This window comes from Seriola aureovittata, chromosome 18 (assembly GCF_021018895.1).
Source record: "Seriola aureovittata isolate HTS-2021-v1 ecotype China chromosome 18, ASM2101889v1, whole genome shotgun sequence".
Lineage (NCBI taxonomy): Eukaryota > Metazoa > Chordata > Actinopteri > Carangiformes > Carangidae > Seriola > Seriola aureovittata.
In genome coordinates this window covers 4742714-4762049 of record NC_079381.1, presented here as the reverse complement: position 1 = coordinate 4762049, position 19336 = coordinate 4742714, and the positions used below count along the sequence as shown (strand labels likewise).

The 19336-nt window shown below is 41.9% G+C and overlaps 1 protein-coding gene across 1 annotated transcript; it reads left to right on the top strand.

The window, feature by feature from the left end:
* The first annotated feature begins 3 nt into the window (after positions 1-3).
* On the top strand, positions 4-19213 carry LOC130186006 (amyloid-beta A4 precursor protein-binding family A member 1-like). Its single transcript, XM_056402689.1, has 13 exons — positions 4-251; positions 5115-7068; positions 8208-8591; positions 9084-9123; positions 9394-9539; positions 14071-14103; positions 14483-14569; positions 14864-15064; positions 16331-16510; positions 17132-17344; positions 18110-18229; positions 18445-18585; positions 18705-19213. Exons 2-13 carry the CDS (start codon positions 5191-5193, stop codon positions 18774-18776), a joined length of 3495 nt encoding a protein of 1164 aa, XP_056258664.1. The 5' UTR covers positions 4-251; positions 5115-5190; the 3' UTR covers positions 18777-19213.
* Positions 19214-19336: the final 123 nt, after the last annotated feature.

Below are 19336 nucleotides of genomic sequence, written 5' to 3'. Positions count from 1 at the left end.
CTGATGGAGTAGGTGGGACGACGCTGAGCCACCAGCATCAGCAGTGTTTGTAAAGGCGCTTTGTGCATTGCTAATCCGCTCTGATGTCACGGTGCAGAAGGAGGGGCTGAGCTCTCCGCTTTAATCCGTGCAAGTTGTCTGGAGGGACAAGCGAGAGCCAAACCAAGCCGAGCCAAGCGAGCAGGCACGGGGAACAGCGGCGATGTGTACTGCAGTAGCCGGACCCGGGCCTCTCCGCCACTGACATGCAGGTAAATGAGTGAATGTCATGTCCGGCAGCCGGTAACGGGAGGCCGGGTCTAGTGTGGGGCAGGACGGCGGACTGAGAACATGTTTAGGTCGTTTTCCGTTGATGGCGGATCCGGCACCTATGGAGATTTAATCTGTACGGTCGGGGGGGGGGGGGGGGGGCGACGATGGGAGCATTTAGACTGCTGACAGTTTACTATACATTTTTACTTTCTCGTATAGATGTCAAGCGTTTTAGACACTGGGAGACAGTGAAAGACAGTATGTAATACCCAGGATATACGTCCATCATATCCAGAATAACACTATGATCATTTAAGAATTAGACCCTGGATTGTAAACGTAATTCAAAGAAGTGATACAGGTGCGAGGCTGATCACTAATTGATAATGCCTTTTAACATGATATAAACGTTCAAGGCCATGGAAGGGGATTTAAGAAGCCAGTAGCCTTCAAAATAAAAGCACTTGCCAGTTTGGCACTTGTACATGGATTAATCTTTTCCCTCTGGAGCTATGGCGTAGTCAACATGTAAACACAAAGTAAGCAATACGACTATTGATGCATCCAAACCGTGTGTGTATGTGTGTGTGTGTGTGTGTGTGTGTGTGTGTGTGTGTGTGTGTGTGTGTGTGTGTGTGTGTGTGTGTGTTAATAGGTAGATAGATGAGGAGAATCCCCCAAAGTGGGGACAGTTGCAGCTAACGATTATTTTCATGATCGATTAATTTGCCAGTTATTTTCTTGATTAATTGTTTTGTCCATGAAATAACAGGAAATAGTGAAGAATGCCTGTTTTAATTTCCCAGAGCCCAAGGTGATGTCCTCAAATTGTATTTGGCAAACAGAATACAAACCCTTAAGAGTTTAAGATCAATGTTACACAATTCAAAGAAAAGCAGAAAATACTCACAATCCAGAAGATGGGGTGAGGTAATATTTCCCATTTTTGCCTGAAATACTTAAACCTATTATCAAAATCTTCATCATGTTATTTTATGTTTGTAGATTAATCAGCCAATCAACTAATTGTTTCAACACTTGTTTGGACTTTAGGACATATTTTAAGGATAGTGCAATATTTGGGTCTGGGTTTAGGTTGAAATTTAAACTCAGGATTAAATACAGGTAATAGATACTACTAGGTACTAGATACCACCTGTGTACTGCATTTGGTTGTTAATTTCATTGATGTACTGTAAATCTTGCCTTTTCCTTAACGCTGCACTACTATCAGTCTGTTAACCTCATCATCTAACAATTTTGGCATAAGATCTCAGGTTCATGTCCAGGATCGTTTAAAAACCTTGCTTTCAAAATCAACTCAGTGATTCACTGGGATGATTTTTGATTTCTACTGATCCTCGATATTTGTCAGATTGCCATTTTATATACTGTGTGGTATTTCTCATTTGTACAACAGCAAATAATCCTGCCCAAGAACTACAGGTGCAAAGCTAACTCAGGGGAAGCTGTTTTAATTTTACATGGTCTATAATAAAGAAGCAACACACTAAACTGAAGATTAAAATTGTGCTCTCTGGCAGTTTTCTGAGCTTATTTGATTGCTGACGGTGAGTGAAATGAACAGTACCTGTCTCTTCCTGGTTGGTCATCATATTCATTATTACCACTATTGACTGTTTCTTTGTGGAAATACCTTCTAAAAGCACAAATAATGTAGGAATTGGCATCACTACATTACTGACATTGCCTTGAGCTCTGGGAAATTTTGATGATATTCTTTCACAATAAACTAGACAGAATAATTATTTATCAATAATAAAACAATTAACTGGCACATCAATAATGAATTCTTTTTTTTGTTGCAACTTATTTCAGCTTGTCACCACCATTAAACCTTATTTATGGCATGTGGTAGAGAGAGTTAATGGCTAGTGAGTACAGGTGAATCAGTGAAGGTCCATGTGAGTACGCAGAGCACACATGTGTTGTTGTCACTGTGTGTTTGTCAGTATAAGATCAGTTAGTTAATGGGCTAGTAAATCCCCCACCCCGCAGCTTTCACTGCAGCCTGACAGATGGAACTGCAGTGCTCGGCTCACAGCTCTGCAGGCCTGGTCCGGCTCTCTGCTGCGCTTCCATGGCCATCTGTGACCTCGGCAACTCCTCCTTTCTGACTTCCCGCTCTGAGTCACCCAGCCGCTGCCATCCAGTCTTAAACTCTTGGCAGAGAGGGACATTAGCCACCCTGGGAGCACGCCCTCACTCCTGCTGCTCCCCTTCATGCTCCTGCCTTGGCAGTTGTGGTTTGTGCTCAGATTACAGGATCAACATTAACCTTTGCCCTCTGTGTCTTCTCTCTGTCAACCATATTTGATTTTCAGTCTAGAATTTATCTATATAAGATGATAAACACATCAGTAAACCTTCTGTTGCCTCTTAATCCAATTTCAAATTTATGTTGTTTATGCAAAAGTTTACTAATTGATGCAATGGATCAGAAACACTGGAAATGAACTTATTATAAAGATGAAAGCAAGAATTAAAATTCAAATGGATCCAGTATTTACATATGAAGTACATTAAAACATTTTTTTTACTATTGTTCTTAGTATTTCTTTGTAGATTTCTCCACAACAAATTAGCTTAATTTAACTTAAAGGGGATAATTGGCATTATAATAAGACTGTATCAGATGGCAATCTGAAAAAGAGCATGTGCAGCTCCCCTCAGCTCTACAGAGCTTTATACTGAGTTTCAGCTCATTGTTTAGCTGCCCGACCTGCAACTTTACTGTTGTGGTTCCCTCTGAGCATAGTTTTTAGATGTTTTCAGAGAAAAAGCTCTAAAGACCAAACCCCACAGTTAACAACTAAAGAGCCAGATATTTCCCCAAGGAGTTTATTTGCCAGAAATAAACTCTGATAGCATATCACTGTAGCATCCAGTCTGCCCTCAAGAAGTTGGGTTCACCAGAGAGTGTATCATAAACTCTATTAACTATATAACTATTTTAAATGCAACAATGTCTGAAGCTCTTGGCAAGTGACTATACCACCTGTCACTCCCAGCAAGAAACCATCGGCAGCAGAGAAAAATTACATATAGCCCCTTTTAAAGTCAGGTTTCCATCACACAATAGATTGTAACATGTACGACAGGAAAACATGTTAAAACATATGATTTTGCTCCTCAGTTCAGTCTGGTCCCCTTTTATTAGATTCATAATAATTTTTGAATCAATCAAGATCACCTTGAATCTCCTTTAGGTCAGATGTTTCTTGTAACTTATCAAGTACATTTATAATGCCAGACAAGAAAATTTATAATCTATATAAAATAGCAACAATGGTCTGGATTCCAATCAAGGGTTGGGTTAGGGAGTCTAAAGGAGTAAAAACTGATCCTTTCATGCATGCAGTCAGACATTTATGGATTCCTATGATCATATGTTCAGATAAATAACTTATGATAGCAGCTTTAGTGCAACTTATCGAGAATCAATACTGAGAAACACTTTTAAGCTTTCATATAGGCCTTCCTAAACAAGCTTTAGCCTTTTTCTTCCTCCATTGGTGACATTTTCTGGAATCACCTCATTTATTCCTAAAATATCTAGTAGGATTGTATTCTGGTGTGGTTTCTCTACTTGTTGACCCTGGACACAGTGTGCCTTTGATAGGAGATAGCTGATGGAGCCCCAATAGCCTCGTCATATTAAATAAATATCAAAACTGGGCTTCTCACTCACAGGAGGCATTTATTATTCAGGTTGCTGCCCTATCCATTCCTCTCAGTCAGGTCTTATTAGATGCCGAAGAGATGTCCCTCCTTGTCCTTCTGCCCTGCCGCCTCCTCCTCCTCCTCCTCCTCCTCCTCCTCCTCCTCCTCATTTTCTCTTCTCCTGTCCTGTGCCATCTGCCAGCTGCTGGTGGACGGATGAATGTGGTGCAGATTAAAGTGCACTGAACACCCAGATGAATCCCGGAGGATTTAGGTTTTTGCTATTAGCAGTATAGAGACAGGGAGTCTCTGGCCTGATACTCCACATCACTGTAATATTTCCTTTTAGTGTTGTCTGTGTAGAGATGTTGGGGTGGGATGGTTAATAAGCTGTAGATGCATATACACCTAAATGAAGGACATCAAAACTTGATGAAAGCAATAGTCAGTCACAGTCATTGCTGAATATTTATCCACTTCCAAACAGATGGATAATTAAGATATTGATCTCTGGTATTTTCTGAGAATGAGTTGAAGCTGTTCTCAATGGACACTCTCAAGTAGATCTTTGTCTTTTTGTACCTTTTATCCCAATTTATACAGCCAGTCATACAATGGAGATACATGGGACGTAGCTGTGTCAATGAATAATGAATAGAGTGAGGAGGAGTTCAAGTCTGCTCACTTTCTCACCTCCACCAACTGTTGGTTCCAGAAGCTGACTCTGTTTGAAGCACACTGAGGGCTCAGGATTATATTTTGTAAAGTGTAAGAAAATAGTGCAGAATGCCTGTCGCAATAATCATAATAACTCGAAGCCCCAAGATAATCAGTTTACAATGATCAAATAAATATTAACCAAATTAATCAATAATTATAATAATTGGTTGAATCCCTAACTGTCTTAACATAAAGCAAATTTACAGAAATGCTGCTCATATGAAATTCATTCAAAATTGAAATCAAAACATCTGATCAGTAAGGAACAAAGACAAAGACTCTAACTAAGCTTTTTAATGCAACGCTCCAATACAGTGCTATGACAACATCTGAGTGAGTATTGATGTTTGATACACAGCCCTAGTAACACTTCTGTTTTTAACATTTAACCTCTCCTTGGAGCTATTATTTCTGTGATTTCACTTTTTGTGTTTCTCTCCTGTCACTGTCTCTGCCAGGTTGTGCTATGAGCGGGGTTTCCTTGGAGACAAGAGAAGCATGTTCTGAAAATCAGAGACGGATCACGCTCCAGCCATGAGCTACAAGTATCAGGGAGAGGAGATGGGGGAAGCAGGCGAGGAGCACAAGGTGCCTCTGAGGAACAGGCAGCCCAATGGGACGACACGCGGGGAACCTCCTGTACGACGGTCCTGGAGGCCATGTCAGATGCTCAACCAGGACGGGGAACTGAATCCCCATCATCATCACCATCATCATCACCCTCCTCACCAACACCATCACCCGCCCACAGGTCGCGGACCGTCTCGGCACCGCCGGCGCCCTCCCTCAGGGCAGGGCCAAAGCCAGGCTCAGAGTCCTGGTCTGGTCCCAGCAGTGGTTTCTTCAAGGTCGGATGGGGGTGAGAGTCGGGACACTGAGCCTCATCCTGTCCAGCAACCCCGCCCTGCTGTCGCCCGCTACCGTCGTCATGGCGACCCTAACCCCAGGCTCAGAGGTCACAGACAGAGGCAACCAAGCAGAGAGATGCAAGACACTTCACATGGTGTGGATGACAGAGAAGGTGCAGCAGAGGTGCAGGTGCAGCAGTGCTCAGCAGATGATTGTGTAACAGACCAGTCGCAGGACAGGGGATCTCCTCAGCAGACTCCTGTTGCTGTTGTCACCCCCACCCACCTCTCACCTGGACCTGCAACTCATAATGTTCAACCTAACCCCCAATACACTCCACCCCCTGAGGCAGAAGAGGACCTCCAGGACCATAAAGTAGAGTGTGAGGAGGAATTGGAGGAAGTTAGGGAGAATGATGAAGAACAAGAACAGGCAGAGGATGATCTAGACCGCCGCTCACCCACAGGTCACTCCGGCTGCAGCCGTGACGACATGCAGACAGTCAATGATGGGGCAGAGGAATGTGCAGAGAGGGTGGAGGAGGATCAGGAAGAAGTCATGGAAGAGGTGGCAGAGGACATTGCTGCTCAGGGAAGCGAAATCACTGACCTCTGCTCTGACACGGAGAGCGCCGCTTCACTCAGTATGGACGGACCTCTCCACAGCCCGCCACCGCTCCAGTCACCAACTCCTCCTTCGTCTCCTGATGTTCCACCTTTTCCCCAGCTGGACCACTTCAGTGAAGACACCAGCATGAGCCCCGTACCTGACAATGACCTACCTGAAGATGAAGATGAGGATTACTCTGAATCGTGCTCACTGTCCCACTCCACTTCCTGCTCTGAATCCTATCCAAAAACCTATGCAGACTTTTATACAGAGTCCCACCAGAAGTCTTACCCGGAACCTGTGTATGAGTCCTACTCAGAGCCGAAATCCCATCCAAACTCTTTTCCTGAACCCCTTAAAACCTCCTACCCTGAATTACACAGAGAACCTTGCAGACAACCTAATCGGAGCACTGAGTCTAATGAGCAGGAGTCCCGCCAAGAGCCCTTTACCAGCCACAGAGAGGCAAATGTACAAAGAATGGCTCCAACCTCCCCCACCAAGGGCTCCTATCATGCACCAAGGCAGATCAGAGACCGCAGTTCACATCACTCTCCTCTGGACCGCTCTGTTGGCTGCCGGCTGCACCACTATGACGGACAGTCTGATGGCGAGGGGGACAGCGGCATTCAAAGCCCTGTTTCAAAAAATCGTAGGCAGGCAGCCAGACACGGAGACACCCAGGACAAGAGTCCCTCGTCTGGGCAGAGCAGCTCAGGTGAGACTCAGGAGGAGCGGAATATGATGGGTCCCCCAGGGGAGGAAGGTTCAAGGGGCTCAGGAGACGCCATCAGCTTGGCGATTAAAGACATCAAGGAGGCGATTGAGGAGGTGAAGACTAAGACGATACGCTCCCCCTACACACCTGACCAGCCTGTTGAGCCGATATGGGTGATGAGGCAGGAGGTCAGCCCCACAGAGGATGTATACCCACTGCAGACTACAGCTGGTCATGTTAGTATGACGCCACTTATTATCAATTCTTATTATGTCTTTTTTTTGGGGGTTTTTTTTGCTGAAAATGACTCCCAAAGGACTCACAGCTCTGTCAACTACTTCTGTTAAAATATCTTATTAATTACATTAAGAAAAGTTACATTTTTGTAAGCCCAAATTGGCAAATGTTGCAATATTCCTCTGTGAGTAACAAATAAAAAACTATAATAAATAATAGTATTTGAATCAGCACCTGAACACGATAGATGGTCGTGTTTTAACACCCAGATTATTTAAAAGAAAAAGATTGTTTTAAACTGATGTTTACCAGTTTTACGGCCTCCTCTTGTGTTGGTGGTTCGGCTCAGAACAAGGTTAAAAAAAACAGAAACCGAACAGAACAATGGAGAAAAAACTGCAGAGCAGCAGATATGTGTGCTGTTAAGGATATTTATTAATCTATAGAATACATTCCTATGAATTTCCAGGTTTCAAACAAACAAACAAAAACGCTGAACTGTACTTTCTTTTACTTTTCAGTGGCATTGCTAATTGCTGTTGTTGTAGACAGCACGTCAGGCAAGAATTAAAGGAATGGTTCAGCATTTTGGGAAATATGCTTATTCACTTTCTTCGTGAGTCGGGACCAATTTAGTGCAGCTTGGCATGAAGACTGGAGGCAGAGCGAAACAGCTAGCCTTGGTCTGTCCAAAGTGAAAAATGAATTGGGAACAAAAGCTGTTTTTATTTTGTTGTATCTTGCTTAACATACTCGATCAGAAATGTAAAAGTGACAATTTTAGGGTTACATGTCAGAATTCATTTCTTGATATTTATGGTGTTATTTTTTATTTCTTTTCCAAAATGCTGACCTGTTCCTTTAAGGCTGTGCTGATGAGTGACTTTGACCAAGGTCTGCAGTGTTGCAATAATTAAATTTGACTTCATTGCTTCCAGGAAGTTTTACAACAAGATTTACATCCTTGCCTTTCATTTCATTTTGAGTTACTTGGATTAATGCCCAAATCCTGAATCATGTATCCCTGGAATAAGGTGTCAGCATGAGTTGCTGTATTGCAGTTTCATAGAAGTGATTTTTTATTTATTTATTTTTTTAAATCCTCTTTTTCTCTTTTCTCTCTGTTTCCTTCTCTCAGTCTTCTCCTCACTCCCCCTCTCAGTCTGTACCTGAGTCTCCGTCCTGCTACGCCTCAGTTCCAGTTCGAGACCCGGTCAGTCCGCGGAGAGCTGAGTCCTCCAGACCGCTTCATCCCCAACATTATCACCATCAACCGCCCCAACACAACCATCACCACCACCACCACCAAGGCCACCAGTCACAGCAGAGGGACACCCCGAGGCCGCCACAGACATACACACAGCCACAATCATATGCACACATGCCTCCGCCTAATCAGCATCAACAACGTCATCATCAACAACAGATTCAACATCAACAACAGACTCAGCCACTCCCACCACAACAGCTGAGGACACAAGTTCAGCCACAGTCGCCTCCACAGCCTCCGTCTGTCCAGGAGGTGAGATGAATTCAGTTGGATTTCATGGATAAAAAAGTTGTTCCCTATAACTCCAGAACTTGCCCGAGACTCATCATATTTTTAAGTTTTCTTCAGTGTAAAACTAATCCAGTGATAGCCATCTGTACATTCATGGGCACATTTCAAACTGGAAACTTTCACTAATCCAGCGTATTTCTTACATTCCCTCTTGACTACAAATAGTTTCCTGACCCTCAATCCTGTGAAACCTATTTGAAATCTATAGGTAAATCTTTAAAAAAAAACAACAAAAAAAAAAACATATAGCTTGAGCATCTAAAAATGACACTCAAATACGATGATAAATCCTGCAAAGGCAGGCATCTTTCCCAAGGTGTTTATCTGCCAGCAGCTAAATGGCTGACAGCAGTAAAAGTCCTGCAGAATTTAAATGAGTTAGGAGAGACCTGGAGTATGTGAGTAGAAATAATAAGGATGGTGATGTAGTTTTTCTTTTTTGTGCCTCCTCAGCTTCGCAGATCTCTTCCCCCCTTTCCTACATTTGTGGATGGTGAGTGGACTCGCATATGAAAGTCATAATTTTACTCTCCATTGTTTTCATCTGATGAGATCATATATTACATTTGACAATATGTTTAGTTTTGTGTATTTGTGCTCATATTTAAAAAATGTACAGATGTTGTAGATGTTGGGTGTAGGTTTGCCAGATAACTATCTTCACTTTTTCATCAGTTGGATATTTGTTTGTGTGTAAGCATGTATCCATGTATGTATGTTTGTGTGTGTATGTGTCCCTAATGAGTGCTTTTGGTTCATGCAGTCCCGGGACCATGTGACCCAGAAGACCTTATTGACGGCATCATCTTTGCAGCCACCTACCTAGGCTGCACCCACCTGCTGTCAGAGAGGACGCCCACAAAGAGCGCCCGCATGCAGCAGGCGCAGGAGGCCATGAGCAGAGTCCGGGTAAGAACAATCTACAGCTCATTTGATTTAATTCATATCATAGTGAAAGAGATGAAGAATGAGATGGTATGTGAACACTGAACGGTCACTGAACAGTGTAAATAAAACTGAATTGATATAAAACAAACAGTCCAAAAATATTTCACTTTCATAGAATAGTACAGCCAGAAAACACATGGGTTTGAGTGTTTCACACAGTTGGAACAAGCTCAAAAGGAAGAAATATGTGTTACTGTCAGACAGAGTGGAGTAAGATTTGAGCAACCTGAAAGCCTGTTAAACTGTATATTGAGGGTGTTCTTAATAATGGTATGAACAACATATATCAAGGAGCTCAAAGATCAAAGCTCCACAGCTCCTTGGTTTGGAGATACAGTACATTTTCTAACACACTTGGACACATCGTTAGTGATGTAACTGAGGTCGGCTTCATATTTGGGTCTTTTAAAGTCAGAAATCCACAGCAGGCGACACAGCCAGCGGGCAAAAAGTCCCCGGGTTTGTGCACAATGCATCATCCACAGATCACTGCTCCTGATCCACAGTCATACAGGCTCCTCTGCTCAGCTCCACTGGATGTTATATAAACTGCTGTTCAAGGCCCTGGAGACAGTAGACCCCACTTTCTGCTTCAATCACAGTGTATGATGTCAAACACGCATCACGAAGATTCTTTTAACTTTGATCACAGCAATCAGAGTACATCAGTACACATAAATCTGGCTTTTATCATCAGTGATTTCATGTGGGGCTTTTTTCTGTTGACAGGAGAAGAAATCTCCAGAGATGATAGTGGTATACAGAAAGAAACTGCACTGCCTGTGTGAATGTATTTTGAGTCAGTTGAGGGCAGGTTGTGTCAGGGAGTTAGTGAGAAAGATGTCTTACAGCGACAGCGTGGTATTCAAATGTATGAGTGAGAGAGACGAGCAGTAAGACATTGCCATTTTGAGGAGACGAGCGGAGGAAGTCAGAGGCAGGAAAAGGACAGGAGCTGAGGTGAACTCTGCTTTCTGGATGGTTGACTGACAGTTCCAGGACATCGCCTCCGTTAAGGTTTGAGAAATGTACAGGGAAGGAGAAGGTTGGAGACTGTATAATGATGGGAATGCATATTTTTGTAGAATGGAAAAGAAAGAGGAGGCTTGCTGTCAAACAGGCTGGGGGAGCTGACATCTCACTTGTTGGGATGCACTGATCGGACTCAGGGTTCTGGCTCATACAGAGTCCTGATCTGACACCAGTGCTCTTCTTTTGGCCCTAATGTAAAATCTGTTAACTTCAGTCTGCAGCTGATTAAGGTTCTTCTTCTTTATATAAATTAACATTAGGCTCTAACTACACATCAGCTCTTAACTACTTCACTGGCATCCTTTCTGGGTAAATTTGAATAATATTGTTTATGAAGGTTTATGAATTTGTGTTATTACAGTGCATCAAACTCTTAACGACAGACACACCCTCACATACAAATTGTCTCATACATGCACACACACAGTTCCTGACACACCTGACAAACAGCACTGAGCTACTGTGGTTAACAGTTATTAGACACCAGCTGAGCTGTTGAACACCAGAGCTCTACTTTCTATTGTAGTTGCTAAGTTTGTAGTTAACAACATGCATCTTTCAATGTGTAATTAAAGGTATTCCGACTAAAACGTCTTCTGGGTAAAAATTCAAGAAGATATCTTAATATAGTTTCATCGAGCTAAGTTTAACTTTGGTGTCACAGTAAAGGCCTACCACTGCATTCACATAAGAATGCATTTTATTGTGAAGGACATACAGGAAGTGTTATAGCAATACCCATCCAGTGGAGCTGATTATGTTGTATTGTTTTCATTATTCATTAAATCTCAGTATTTTCAGTGCTAAAAGAAAAATTGTAGAACGCAGTTATCTTTGAAGCTCTTATGAAAAGGGATATAGGGATGTAGTGAATTTATATTTTGTCACATTGTATTTGCTTATGGTGTTTTTTTCAATCATACCACGTGCTAGTAAATAACAACAGCATTGTATAATGATAACAACATAATCAAAACGTTTTACAAAAATATCCTTCAGATTCATGAGTTACAAAGAGTGCAGGCAAAATGAAAAAATCCTTCATAGGATACTGAAGTTTTAAAAAAAACTCACCAAACCTCATAAAGAAATCACCAACATATACTGTGGGGTCAAAAGTCTGAAACCACTTTCCCAGGATGTCTGAATAGTCCAGACAGAAGCCAATACTTCCAAGATGACAAACACACAAAACAGCAATATAATGGTGAAAAGCAAGAATGAAATAAGTAAAAACAAATTTCAGACGTGTGTTTAAAAATGTCTTTTATGAGACATGCCACTGACCTCAGCGCCCTAAGGTGCAAAGCCAGGGCTGTGCTGGATGGCGTGGACAGACGGAGGCTGATTATTACATGAGTTTTCTGCCAACTACAAAATGAAATACTGGAGGTGATGTGACTGTTGTTAACAGAACAACACACGGTGACGTCCACCACAGGTCAGGAGTCAGCCTCCAGCTCATGATGATGTGATGCGCAGCCTGCCTCGCCTCCGAGCATCATGGGTGAAATGAGACTCAGTGAACAGACTGATGTGTTCGCTCCAGGGTCTGGGAGGGTCTTAACAACAACATCCGTGTTCACAAACAAACATTTGGTTACTACAGTAAATAAATACTCGTTAGCAGTATGTGTCAACTTTAATAGAGATCAGATGATGGTTGTTCATAGAAGTGAGTTTTCTGAGCAACGTGAAGCCACTTTCAAGACTGGAGAGGAGCTGCTGTTACATCAGTCACAGAAACGTCAAAAAGAAAAGTGGAAATGTCCAAAATTGTGATCATGGTTGTTTAGTTTCTAAACTTGAACAAACAGAAAGTCAGCAGCACTAACTGCTTCACAGGTGGAGTCCGCTGTTCATTCAATCATTGTATTTTGGCACAGAGACTTCATCAGGGTTTTATTCTTACTCATCATCATCTGTTGAATTAATCACAGTTAATCACACCATTACCAGTTTCTTAACCTGCAGTTCATCAGTTTTAACAGCACAGTCTCTAATCCTGAGAAGAAAACAGGTTTAATGAAATAAAATAAGAAGTGTGAGAAATAAGAAATTTGGGTCTCTTGATTGGAGTGACCTTTAACTCACTCTTAAACGCTTTTTCCTAAAATAAAAAAATGTTCTTGTAGTGAGGCTGGCATCCAAAAAGCTTGATGTAAGTGTATTGTGACTGCATGTTTTAGTTTGTCTAAATATAGTTAGGGCTGAAAGATTTATGGAAAATATCCAATTGCAGTTATTACCAATGAGACTTGAATTGTGATTATCTTCAGGCCTGTATTTGTGGTCTACATAGTATTAAAGAATTAAAATCCCAGTTAGGGATTCCAACTACTGATCACTACTACTACTGCTGTCTACCATGAACACATGACATCTACAAACCTAGCTGCTAACACATAGCTTGAGCGCAGCAGCTAATGATTATTATCATTATTGATTAATCTGCAGATTATTATCAAGTCTTTAGTCGATAACATTTTCTCAGAGCCTAAGATTAAATGTCTTGTTTTGTCTGACCAACAGTGCAAAACACAAACATACAGCCATCATGAATGTGATCAGTCAGAGCTGTGCTTTGACAAGTCAGATATCTGCTGTGAAAAAGAACTTTAACTTTAACATTAATTAGCTGCCTCTGACTAAATCTGTGAGTCATTATGAGGAGCAGTATCAACAGCTGCTGAAGAAAACCTTTCACACAGTCCAGTAAGTAGAAGTGCAGCTCTTGCAGTTTGAAAATTGCATGTTCCAAGTGGTGATTTTAATATATCAAGTCTAAATATAGCTGTACACAAAGTGTGCAACATATTGGGGCCGCCTCTGCTGAAATGAAATAAACTGCAATTTGAATCTAGGTCAAAGCCATGATCCTATTAGTTTTAACTGATTAAATCCACTTATAACATTACTAATCACATCTCTTCTGATGACGGTGATCAGGCAGGTTTGGATTTTAAACCTTTAAACAACACAGAAATATTTTAGAGAGGAAATTGTGGCACATGCTAACATCTGGAAACACAAACCCTGAGCTGTGACGAGGCGTCTTCCAGAAACGCACGAGGTCGCTTGTCTTTCTTCAGGGTCGCTCGCGTCACATTGATGAAGAGAAAACTTTTGATAACGTTTGCTGCAAAGGCCTCCAGCAGTCTGCTGTTGTCAGATGTGATAGACAGTAACATCACTGTCCTCCCCCACACACACACACACACACACACACACACACACACACACACACACACACACACACACACACACACACACACACACACACACACACACACACACACACACAACATACACCTTTAAGGTCCTTGTGTCCATTAATTTGGCATTTGGAATGGAGACAGTCCACAGTGAGTGAGGCGATTGGGTTTTTGTTGATGCACCAGAAATGCTGTTTTCTTGCCTTGTCTCTGTGTGAGTGTGTTCTGCTCTGTGATCTGTGCAGGCTGCTCAGAAACAGGCAAAGAACAGGAAAAAGGTGAGTTCTGCTTGTTTGTTGTCTCTACAGAAATTTAGATAAAGATAACTCCCACATGTCTGAGGATTGTTCATGAATTACCTTCGATTTTTACATTTCTCTGTCTCAATATGAAAAGGTCTCTTTATGCCGATCTCTTTTTATGGTGTTTATTTACCTCTTTTTTTGTATTCTGCTGTCTTCTCTGCATTTTTATCTCCTGTAGAATTGTTTGTTCTTTTGTCACTTTGCACAGGTTTTGTTTCCTCTCTTTGTTGCCATTAGATTTGATGCCTTTTCACAGTTTTGACACCTGCTGTGCTTTCTTTCTCCGCTGCTGTTAATCAACCTGTTGCTTCCTGTTCACTTCTTCTCTTGCTGTTTCCCTCCGGCTGTGCAGAGCCCCGACGGCGAGGCGCCGTCCACTGCTGAGGTTGATCTGTTCATGTCCACACAGAGGATCAAAGTCCTCAATGCAGACACTCAGGTATTTAATGATAATATGTATTCCTGACCTTGCTTTATCAATAAATAACTTAAAGCTTTTGATGCTGGAGGGGCAGTGTCACTGTACAAAGAGTAAAAATAACAGGTTAGATTTCTTCAACATTCATTTCTTCAAAATGTCCTCAAGCAACAGATCCTTCCTGCTGTACCTCCAAACCTCATTAAAAGACTTCTCTATATTACATCACAGTGGAAAGTTATTACCAGAGAATCACAGAAAACCAATTAAGTGAGAACCTCATGTGAGTACCTCGTGTCTTTTTTGGACCACCAGGAGTCTTTAATGGACCTGCCACTGAGGACCATCTCCTACATAGCTGACATCGGTAACATGGTGGTGCTGATGGCCCGGGGGAAGATGGTGAGGTCCCGCAGCGCACAGGAGAACCTGGACCACACAGCTGAGCAAACCACCATGACCCATGACGACAGGCGGCTGTACCGGATGATCTGCCACGTCTTTGAGTCTGAGGATGTGAGTTATTGATCTTGTAATAGATTAAAACTTAGTATCCGCAGCTCTGGAAAAGCATTGATTTTTGTTCTTCCTAAGGCCGTAGAAGATATTAAAAAGTCCTGTATTTAATATAAAATCTGCTGCAGGCAGTGATATTAGTTATAAAATGTTTTTGTATCCAATTGCAGGCTGTCAGGAGATATTACACACCTATAAACTGAAAATGGGATTGTTTTGACAGTGGATTTTGCGTAGGCAGCTCTTTAATCCTTTTTCAGTCAGATTCATCAGACCTGTAGCAAACACTGTCACTACTGCTAGCTACAGCAGCTAGGACATTCTCTGTCTCATAACAGGCAAGTGTTGATTTTAGCAGAAAGGAAAGTAAATGAATGAATGATTTTTAATCATCCATTTCTGCTGCTGATCTGGACCCAGTTGTGTTAATTAAACTAATTTTATCATTAGGAATTGTTGTTATGTAAGAAATAATCCGAGGACAGATCATCCTCACTGGTTTTCCATCATACTTTCATACTTTGTGCAGCTTGATCATGAAAAGGCTATTAAATGTTATTCTGTGCAGTATGAAAAAGCTTTTCTTGCATTTAATTAGGTGAATCCTGCAGAAACCCTGTATTAACATATAAATCGCACACCATTTTGAAGAAATCAAACACATCAGAGCTACCTCTGTTCACTTGTGACTCCTGAAAAGAGCTGCTAGCATATAACCTGTGTCTCACTGTCATAGGGTTGTCCATCATTCCTGTCAGTGATTTATAACCTAATGGTTGGGCTACACACCACACACTGTAACTGCAACAACCATGGTTCCACTCCCAGCCCTATTGCATGTCATACTTCTTCTTACTGTTGCCATGCCTCCTGTCTGTCTACACTGTCCACAAAAGCCACACAATAATCTTAAAAATAATAATAATAATAATTTAGTACTCACCAGGTTAGTGCTGAGATCCTGAAACATTGCTAAAAAGAAATCTGAAGGTGCAAGAAATACAACCAGCAATGCAATACAAGACTCTTTAAGACTTGGTGTTTGGGTTATAGTTACAGTTAATCATCATGTTAGTGCATGTCCTCACAAGTATATTAGTGCAATGTGAGTGTGCGAGTCTTTTAGAGGGATGTAAATAAGTATGTTAATGAGTCCTGTTCCCACAGGAAATCTAAAAGTTAGTATCACTCACAAGCTCTGGTCCTGAACTCCCTCCCTCTCTCTCTCGCTGTGTCTCTCTCGCTCTCTCTCTCTCTCTCTCTCAGGCTCAGCTGATAGCACAGTCCATTGGTCAGTCTTTCAGCGTCGCCTACCAGGAGTTCCTCAGGGCCAACGGCATCGACCCCGAGGATCTGAGCCAGAGGGAATACAGCGACCTGCTCAACACTCAGGACATGTACAACGACGACCTCATCCACTTCTCCAAGTCGGAGAACTGCAGAGACGTAAGTCAGGCAGCAGGTGGCAGCAGAGTCACAGGAGGTTTCATTTACTGCCTGTGCTTTAATAGAGTTTAGTTTATTATGACTGAGAAATTTTTACCTTCAAAAAATAAACTTCTGCTCAAAGGTTTTTCAACTTTTGTCTATATAGAACAACAGCACACTTCAGTTCAGGTCGAGTTATTAATGTTTGATTTAATAAATGAGCCAGTGCCATTATTTTTCTGCTCAGTCTGTTAGTTTGCCTCCCAGTGGTTTCAAATGAGCATCTGGCCTTGGAGTCACAGCTGTGTGACAGTTGTACTGAAAAATGCCCCAAAAAAAACCCAAAACAAAAAGGTCCATAACCTCAGTATGAAGGTAAATGTGAGATGCTCAACCTGGTCTGACCTCAGCCCCCCTCCCTCCTCTGGCTGCTCTGAACGCCTGCTGTCGTCTCACATTTTTCACAGTCGTGCAGTTGGCCGCCAGAAGCTCAAACTGTGTGCATTGTTACTGTTTCACGTTGTGTGGATGAGTGTGTGACTTCACTAGGAGAGATTTCAACTATGTGGATGTTAGATTTCCATAGACTGTTCAGTAAAAGGTAACTCCATAAATAAAGGTTGACTTGTTTGGCTGCAGGTTTACATAGAGAAGCAGAAAGGAGAGATCCTGGGTGTGGTGATCGTGGAGTCGGGCTGGGGGTCCATCCTCCCCACCGTCATCATCGCCAGCATGATGCATGCTGGTCCGGCAGAGAAGTCCGGTCGACTCAACATCGGAGACCAGATCATGACCATCAACGGGACGAGTCTGGTGGGTTTACCGCTCAGCACCTGCCAGAGCATCATCAAGGTACGTTGCTGCTTTCTGTGTGTGGTTTATTTTTATTATTTTTTATCTCAATCTTTCCTTTTTTTAACATAAACCATGAAATATATCCAGACGTGGGAGGTGTCCAGGTTTTCTACTGGTCAGCTTTACTCAAAACAATCAGTGTCTGAGGGGTTAAAATCATAGTTAATAGCAGGACTAGTGTCATTTTCTCTAAATAAATCAGCCTAGAAAAGGGTTAAATGCAAATAACCAATGAAAAGTAACAACATTACAAACTGTATCCTCTCTATTTTATAAATGTGAGCTGAGGAAATGTAACAGAGGAAAACAGCTCCCAAGAACAGAGCAGAGGTGCAACTACAAGAATAAGTCTAAAATGTTTGGGCACCAAAGTCTTCATGTAAGAGATAAAATGCAAGGAAATATTATAAATGCAATATTTTATTTGTATTTTACAGATCCTGAAGTCTTTTATGTCATTGTGAAGTTTTTAACTCTAGCATATAAAATACAAATATTAAGGTTTTTGAAATACTTTAGAAATTTTACCAAGGAACATGAAGCAGGACTCCTCACTGATAGTTAGTTGTTGCCAGCTCAGTTGACATGTTGTTTCATACATGAAATAAGCTTGCAGAGCCTGCAGATGTATGTTTACAGTAAAGTTTCTGTAACAAACACACAGTGTCCTGAAACACTGGTTATTCCACTGTATGTGTGTGTTTTAACTTTCTCATCTCTGCCATAGATTCTCTTGTGGCTAACCCGACTCTCTTCCTTCAGGGTCTAAAGTCTCAGTCAAGGATCAAGATGAACATCGTCAGGTGTCCTCCCGTCACCATGGTGCTCATTCGCAGGCCGGACCTCAGATACCAGCTGGGCTTCAGCGTCCAGAACGGCATCGTGAGTATCAGGACAGATCGCACGCAGATACAGAGGACGAGGCTGAATCATGGTCCTCTTTGATTATATATTTAAGATTATATTAATTTTGTTAACAGTGCTCTACAAACCAGCGTCAGTTACTTAGCAACAGATTACTGTGATTGTTTTCATGATGTTCAGGTGCACACTTATTTTGAACGTCAGCATTACCGTCACTCCCTGTGCATGTGCAGATCTGCAGCCTGATGAGGGGAGGCATTGCTGAGAGAGGAGGCGTTCGCGTCGGTCACCGCATCATCGAGATCAACAGCCAGAGTGTCGTGGCAACGCCTCACGAGAAGATTGTTCAGATCCTGTCTAACGCCATGGGAGAGGTAAGGATCTCTTTTTGAAATTAACAATAAAAAAATGAATTCATGAACATGTTGCAGAAAGTTTCATCTGCTTGTGTCGGAAAAGTTAAAAACCTCAGTTTGGTTTGTTTCTGCTCCAGATCCACATGAAGACGATGCCTGCAGCCATGTACCGTCTGCTGACTGCACAGGAACAGCCTGTCTACATCTGAACACACACTTCTCACTCTTCACCACATCACTCAGTCTGTCTTTACTACTGATAGTCCACTCATCTTTGAGTTGTTTAATACCTTTCTCCTCTCTGTATCCTGTTTGATATCACTTGACTTGCCTTAATCTGTACAGTGCACTGTCATGTAAACATGTACATCTACAGTATGACAGCAGAAGGCAGATTATCTCACTAGGCCGAGTGTTAATGTGACGTGTTATGTTTGACCAAAGAGAAATTGTGGATTTTATTGTGCATATTTAGGTGGCAAATAGAGTAAATATTACCTTTGGTTAAATAGCTGTAATATCTGAATGTATTCTAATCATGTTGGACCTATAAGTTGTCAGGGCGACCCAAGTGATAAACAACTTCTACACTGAAGCAATCGAGGAATGCATGTACAGTTCTGCTGAATAAACTCTTAACAAAAGGCTGGAAAGTTCTGCTTTGTTTTATTCAACAGATTTTGAACTGGATGCATTCGGCTGTTAATTCATTAAGTGAATGAAGTTCCTGTTCAAGAGCGACAAGAAATGACTGCATGGAAGTTTGCAT

What these genes read in the sequence shown, in the direction of transcription:
- LOC130186006 (XM_056402689.1), top strand. Translation starts at nt 5,191, where the DNA reads ATGAGCTACAAGTATCAGGGAGAGGAGATGGGGGAAGCAGGCGAGGAG. An exon ending in AGCCTCCGTCTGTCCAGGAG is followed by an intron (nt 8,592 to 9,083) that starts GTGAGATGAATT and finishes GTGCCTCCTCAG; the next exon opens with CTTCGCAGATCTCTTCCCCC. An exon ending in AGGCAAAGAACAGGAAAAAG is followed by an intron (nt 14,104 to 14,482) that starts GTGAGTTCTGCT and finishes CCGGCTGTGCAG; the next exon opens with AGCCCCGACGGCGAGGCGCC.